This window comes from Octodon degus, unplaced genomic scaffold (assembly GCF_000260255.1).
Source record: "Octodon degus isolate 3935 unplaced genomic scaffold, OctDeg1.0 scaffold00043, whole genome shotgun sequence".
NCBI lineage: Eukaryota > Metazoa > Chordata > Mammalia > Rodentia > Octodontidae > Octodon > Octodon degus.
The window spans coordinates 4,087,908-4,094,363 of record NW_004524619.1 but is presented as its reverse complement, the minus strand read 5'-3'; the positions used below and the strand labels follow the sequence as shown (position 1 = coordinate 4,094,363).

The 6,456-nt window shown below is 45.5% G+C and overlaps 1 protein-coding gene across 1 annotated transcript in view; it reads left to right on the top strand.

The window, feature by feature from the left end:
- Galnt15 (polypeptide N-acetylgalactosaminyltransferase 15) overlaps positions 1-6,456 on the top strand; it is a 48,818-nt gene that overhangs the window by 30,046 nt on the left and 12,316 nt on the right. Inside the window, exons 4-6 of the mRNA XM_023715721.1 lie at positions 218-385; positions 2,046-2,163; positions 3,685-3,879. Of these exons, the coding sequence (XP_023571489.1) occupies positions 218-385; positions 2,046-2,163; positions 3,685-3,879 (481 nt within the window). The remainder of the gene's footprint in view (positions 1-217; positions 386-2,045; positions 2,164-3,684; positions 3,880-6,456) is intronic.

The following is a 6,456-nucleotide window of genomic DNA, read 5'->3' as shown; positions in this document are numbered from 1 at the left end:
ATTATTATTTTTTACAGCCTTCATGTCATACAAAGTCTTCTAAGCTCAGTGTGTAGTTCACACTCACATCACATCCTAGCTAAAACGAAGCGCATGTCAGGCCCCCTACAGGTCCCAGGGGCTGGTAGCTGCCATGACAGATGTCACATGCATAGGTTTTGTTTTCACCCCCAGCAAGGGAATGGCTTGCTTCCCTTGACTTCTCCACTCTCCTCAGGAGCCGTGTGGTAGCTCCGGTCATACACATGATTGACTGGAAGACTTTCCAGTACCGTCCCTCCGAGGAGCTGCACTGGGGGGTACTGGACTGGAAGCTGGATTTCTTCTGGGACCCTTTGCCAGAGCAAGAGAGGAAGGCCCTGCTGTCCCCCATCAGCCCCATCAGGTGAGCCTGGGGAACCAGCCTGCCCTGCCCTTGGCACCACGATTCCCTCACATGTCACTGGGTCTGGGTCATTTCCCTCAACGGGGAACGGAGAGTAACAATACTACCTGCCTTGATTGTTGATTGTTGAGAAAACCAAACTATTAATAAATGAATAGCATTGAGAGGACTGCAGGCACTCAGGGAGAACATGGTGTTATTATTTGTGTGAGGTCAGTGAAACCAGGGAGGCCTTTCCAGGGTCAGTGGATGCCCCACTGTGGGAAAAAGGAAGAAGCTGACCTTGATCCGGGTCCCTCACCAGGTGGTGCTGGCAACTCTTTGGCCACAGTTTGTTCAGCTAAAAGGAGGAATTCAGCTGGGTGGATGCTGGGGCACCGTAAGTCTCAAAATATATCCAATCTTACTGGCTACGTCTCACATACTTTATTTTTGGACAGTGCCTTAAGTGGCTGATCTAGATATCTCAAACCACCTCAAACTTAAAGAAGAAAAATCAAAGTTATTCTCTTAAGTTCTCAGATTCTATGCTTGATGAACTCTCAAACGGGACAGCAGGATTAATCGTCTCTTTCATTGAATATAATTTGGCTAAATAATGCTGCCCAGACCCCACTGGGACTGGCACATAGTGAACGATGTGTGCTCCCTTATAAACTTCAGGCCGAGGAGGTAGCTCAGCGGCATAAGTGCCTGCCTGGAAAGCGCCAAGTCCTGTGTTTCAAATGTGATATGCACAATTCCATGCACTTTCTACGCATTACTTATACTCTCCACAAAAACCAAGTATGAAATATTATTTTATTCCAATTGGCAGTGAGGAAACTGACCTCAGAGAATCAGGGAAGTTGTTTACATACCTCACCCAAGATCGTACAAGGGGTGAGTGGTAGAGGTGGAGAATTGGTCCACTAATCATTGTAACATGAATTTTCAGTATTCTAGTATAACTTGGTATTTTTAATAGCCTGAAGGCCTTATTAATGTAACACTATTTCACCTATCATGTTAAAATTTGCACTCTGAGGCACTTATATCTTGAGATATAGCCAGAGTTCAGCCACATTAGAATTTGTCTCTGAATGAAGGGACTATTTAAAAGACTTTTGGCTACATTTCTGTGCATAAAGCTCTTCCGAAGGATAGTGTGGTCATCCTAATTTCTTTATTCAGCGTTTCTAGTTTGTTTTGCTTATAAGTCACATGTATTTCTACCAGGGTAGGTGAAGACCTATCTAATTCTAGAGTCCCTGAGGGAGGATAATCACTCCTTAAGGAATTGAAGAGGGTGAGGGAAGAGAAAAGAGGAAACATCATGCCTATGTCCTTCAGCCTGGCCCAGAGCTACCTCCTTGGAGTGTCTTATTTTAAGGCCCTTGTCCCAAATACCTCTCCAGAAAGACTGGAGCCTGAGGGCCCAGGAGCACAAGATATAGACCTTGGGTCCTCCCTACAGGAATAGTGCCTGAGCAGAGGGTTAAAAGGCCCAGATAACCTTAGTTTTCTTTCTATGAAATACTTGGATTTTAGACATTCATCCGAGCCTAGAGTCCACCCTTTCATCCACTGGATCCCCCACCTAGGAAGCCCCCGGCCCCAAAATGTGCCTGCCATACTCCGCATTCTGAACTGCAGTTTCTTGCCTGTCTTCTCTGTGCAGGAGCCCAGTAGTACCCAGAGAGGTAGTGGCCATGGACAGACATTACTTTCAAAACACTGGAGCTTATGACCCTCTCATGTCACTGAGGGGTGGCGAAAACCTCGAACTATCCTTCAAGGTATGTCTTGAACCAAGGAAGGACACCAGTGGGATCTCTGCAGTAGAGTGTGTGGTCACAGCCCGAAAGCAGCCATCAGAAGCCCAACGGGTAGGGGCTGAAGGTGTGGTAATTCGGAAAGTCACTGCAGTGTGGTGGGTCATAGGCCCCTTCAATCCCCCCTTCCCAACTCTCTTGTGCTGTATCTTGATTTCACCCTCACTGTACTTCATGAATTTGACTTTCAAAATATGCTGTTATTCAGGGTACACTGATGCATGCCTATAGTTCCAGCACTCGAGAGGCTGAGGCAGGAAGATCACTGTAAATTCAAGGCCAGCCTGAACTACATACTAAGACCATGTCTCAAAGGAAGGGAGGGAAGGAAGGGAAAGAAAGGCAAACCAGCCATCAGACAAAGGCACACATTCAGTCATTTACACTTCACAACATGGATTCCTTTACGTTCCTAGCACCTCAATAATTTTTTAATTAACATCTATAAACCAAAAATACACCAAACTACTCTGTGTATTGAAAAATGTAGCCCTAACTACTTATTTAGTATTTCTCCTAACAGCTTAGCATGTGCAGGGCTTTGTTTTAGTTCTAAACCTTGGAAGCTGGTAGGACACCCACCACCCCTGTCTTCTGTTCCACATTGATTTTAGCATGATAACTTGCTTCACATCACAGCAGCCTCCCAAGCCTTAACCCAGCAAAGACATCCAACACCAGAAGTACAGACAGCTAGCTAATGTTGCAGTATGAATGATGTCAGCACTGTGGTTTGCACATGGTCCAACAGATGTCACTGTTTTACTCAAAAAAAAAAAAAATCAGAAATATGCCTGGTGCTCTTTGCATTCTCTGAGGTGCCCTGGGGCACCTTGGCCAGAGTGTGAGACCCCTAGCCTTGGTGTCTGTCAGTTTATAGGCTGCCTTTCATACCACTGTCTTCACTTTAGCCTCTGTCACCAAATGTGGACCAAAAAGCTTCTTGCCAAAGGAACACTGGGCATTGGTTGAGTGCAAAGGATCATGGGAGAGCAGGAAGGACTTTCTTGAAGTCATGAAGGCTCTTTAAGGAAGGCTTGCTTTCATTTCCACCACACACAGCTCAGGTGCCTACACAGCCTGAGGCTCCACAAGCTTTAGAAAGTCCCTGACCACCAAGGGAACCTTTGTCCCTGGGAAGCACGTTTTGGGGAATAGGGCTGCTAATCCCCTACGGGTGGTTCATCTCTCTAAGTGCTGGATCTGCACCTGAGTTTCAAAGGTGGCACATTTAGATGGATCCACAGATAGGCCTGTCACCCCTGAGTTCCATCCACCCTGATGTAAATCCCCCATTCCTCCCACTTTGCCATTCCCCTGTCCAAACTCCCAGATCTGAACACTCCATCCTAAAGACTCTAATGACTGTGGCCATTTTGTGCTTCTGAGTTCCTATGCCAGCCTTCAAGGACAGAGTCCTTTCTACCTGATTGCTTTAGGAAGTAGAGGTAGGGTCAAGTTGTTTACCTTCTCTCCTCATGGCAGGCCTGGCTCTGTGGTGGCTCCGTTGAGATCCTTCCCTGCTCGCGGGTGGGGTATATCTACCGAAATCAGGAAGCACACTCTCCCTTTGATGTGGAGGCCACTCTGAGGAACAAGGTCCGAATCGCTGAGAGCTGGTTGGGGCCATTCAAAGAAATTTTCTACAGGCACAGCCCAGAAGCCCTCATCTTGAAAGAGGTAAGGAGGGAGCCAGGTGGGGGTTCTGTGCTGACACTAGGTCACCAGCTGGAAGCTGAGTCAGGCAGAAACTCCCTTCTGCCTGAAAGAAAAAGTGGAAGCCCCTGGCTTAACCTTCCTTAAATTGTTCCTTACAAGTGACTTCTTAGCACCGAAACAGCACAACTGGTCTTGGCCTGGGGCTCCCTAATGTCTATAGGATGGAAACTATGAGAAACAACCCTTTTACCATGGGCCCAAAGAAGACACAGGACAGGGACAAGCAGTGGGATAGGTCCCCAAGGGCCCTTTCTTCTTGATCAAAGTGCTCAAGTCTGTAGGACTACCTAAGACACAAAATGAATACAAATATCAAATAAATACAGAGACTAAAAAAGTCACTGAAAAAATTAAACTTCTAAATTTGTAATTAAGTAATTACAAAATGCATCATGAATTCATCAGTTACCATGGAGAGATGCAGGAGTGGTATATTTGCTCTGTTAGAGGTGGAGGCCCCACAGCTAAGAGTCCGGGTCCCACAGTGGTCCTGGAATAGCTCTTGCAAGCTGGGAGTTGCCAGCTGGGGGTGCTGGTTATGAGCTGGATGTGGTGTCACATGCCTTGGATGAAGGCTGGGCCTATAAGAGGAGTGCCAGGCCATGCCCCCAACAGGCTTTTCCTTGGATGCAGGGGAGTCTGACAGGAACCCTGTATTCCTCCTTGAGTCTCAGGATTTGCTCCCTCCCACCTACATCCACTTCCTTCCCTTCAGCAGAGCTACCTCCATGATCTGAGGTATTTGAGTTCCTTAAACTTAGAATTTATTTCTTTAACTGAAGAAAATAGTTCATTATACACAAAGACTCAGTTGATTCAAGGTCGAGACAGGCTAATGACCTTTTTCATCCCCAGAAGATAAAATCATATGGGTTTGAATAATGGGGTTCTTTTTTAGATATTTGATCCTGTAGTTACTTCATCATTCAGTATTTCTACCTCCTCACTTAATGAGCATTCTTGATGTTGTTAGGATGATTTAGTAAGTTAATGTTTCCAAGGCACTTAAATAAGTGCAGGGCCCTGGGCCATTCAAAGAAATTTTCCAGCCCTGCCTGGCTGTTTCCTACTAAAATTCAACAAAGGTCAATGAAGCACAGGTTCTGGGTCAGGCCCCATGTAGATCCTGCAGGGGCTGCTGAGCCATGCTGAATGTCATCAGGCTCCTAGGGAGGCAAGACCTCCCTGAGGGGAGCAATGTCCATAAAGATGAGTGTACTGCACCCCAGGAAGGCCATGGAGGGGCCCTTTCTTGGGGGAAGTACTGTTTGAACTATGGTTGAACAGGTTGAACTCAAACATCCCAGGAGAAGTTAAGGCAAGAGTCTGTCTCCCAAAGATCAAGCAGAAGAGGATCTCTCCCACTGGGCAAGGTCAGCTTCCAAGGTCATCTCCTACTTGGCAACAGAAAGAGTGTAACAGTCTACCAAGTTCAACGGAAGTCCCCAGAGCCACCGCTCTGGCTTTTAATTCCTTTCTTCTTTTGGCCAGAGCATCTCTTTTCTCTCTTAGAATGTCAATTCAGTGTTTGCCTTTTGCTTTCAGAGGACACTTGCTTCATGTTTATACAGACTTCATTTCTAAAGCACTCTTAGAGAAGTGTATATTTATAGCATAGCTTCTGATGAACTGAACTAACCTTCCGCCAGACAGGAGCACTACTAGAACACAGTGTTGGCTCAGGGCAGCCTAATTCAACAACATGTAAATCATTCACAGACTTGCAACCTTCTGCCCACAAAAGCTGTTGGTGCAATTAGAAGTTCCTGTGAATATGTACTTGGTTCCAGGCAAATTCAGAAACTGAGAACTGGCATAATGCTAGCTGTTTTAGAGCCAGACCAGCTTGCTTTTAAGAGAATTCTATTTACTTATCTAGTTGGCAATGGGGGGATGTTAAAGGTATTTGTTTGGGTTCATCCAAGCCTTTCATTCATAAAATAAAAAACTGAGGCCTCATAAGATGGAGCCAAAGAAGAGTAGGAGAAGAGTCAGAAATAGACCTAAAAGTGGAACTAGCTCAACTGGTTTGTATTCTGCCTCCTGGCTTCCTAAAACTTGGAAATGCAAACCCTCAAGTTTCACACCACCTTTTCTGGGAATAGCCAGGAAAGCATCTCTTTGCGATGCTGACTTCCTGGAAGGCAGTGATGTGTTTTTGGCATGTAGATGGTTCTCAATAAATCTTTTAGAGATTTACAGGCTCAGCAAAGGCAGGGACAGTAGTTATTCTGCTTACTGTTAAAATCTCCAGTGTTTGCTTCAATCTCAGGTATGTAGGAGGTGCTTCATAAATATCCATGGGTGGAACAAATGGATGATTTAAAAAATATGATTAAACTAAAGCTAAGTTTTGGTTCTCACCATTAGAAGCTAGTGACTCTGAGAAAGTAGTTTAGGATACAATTAAATGAAATGTGAAAGGGTGCTTTGGAGAATGAAAAGTACCAGATACTAGGCTTAAGGACTTACTAGCCTGTGGGAAGATTCTCTCTCTCTCTCTCTCTCTCTCTCTCTCTCTCTCTCTCTCTCTCTCTC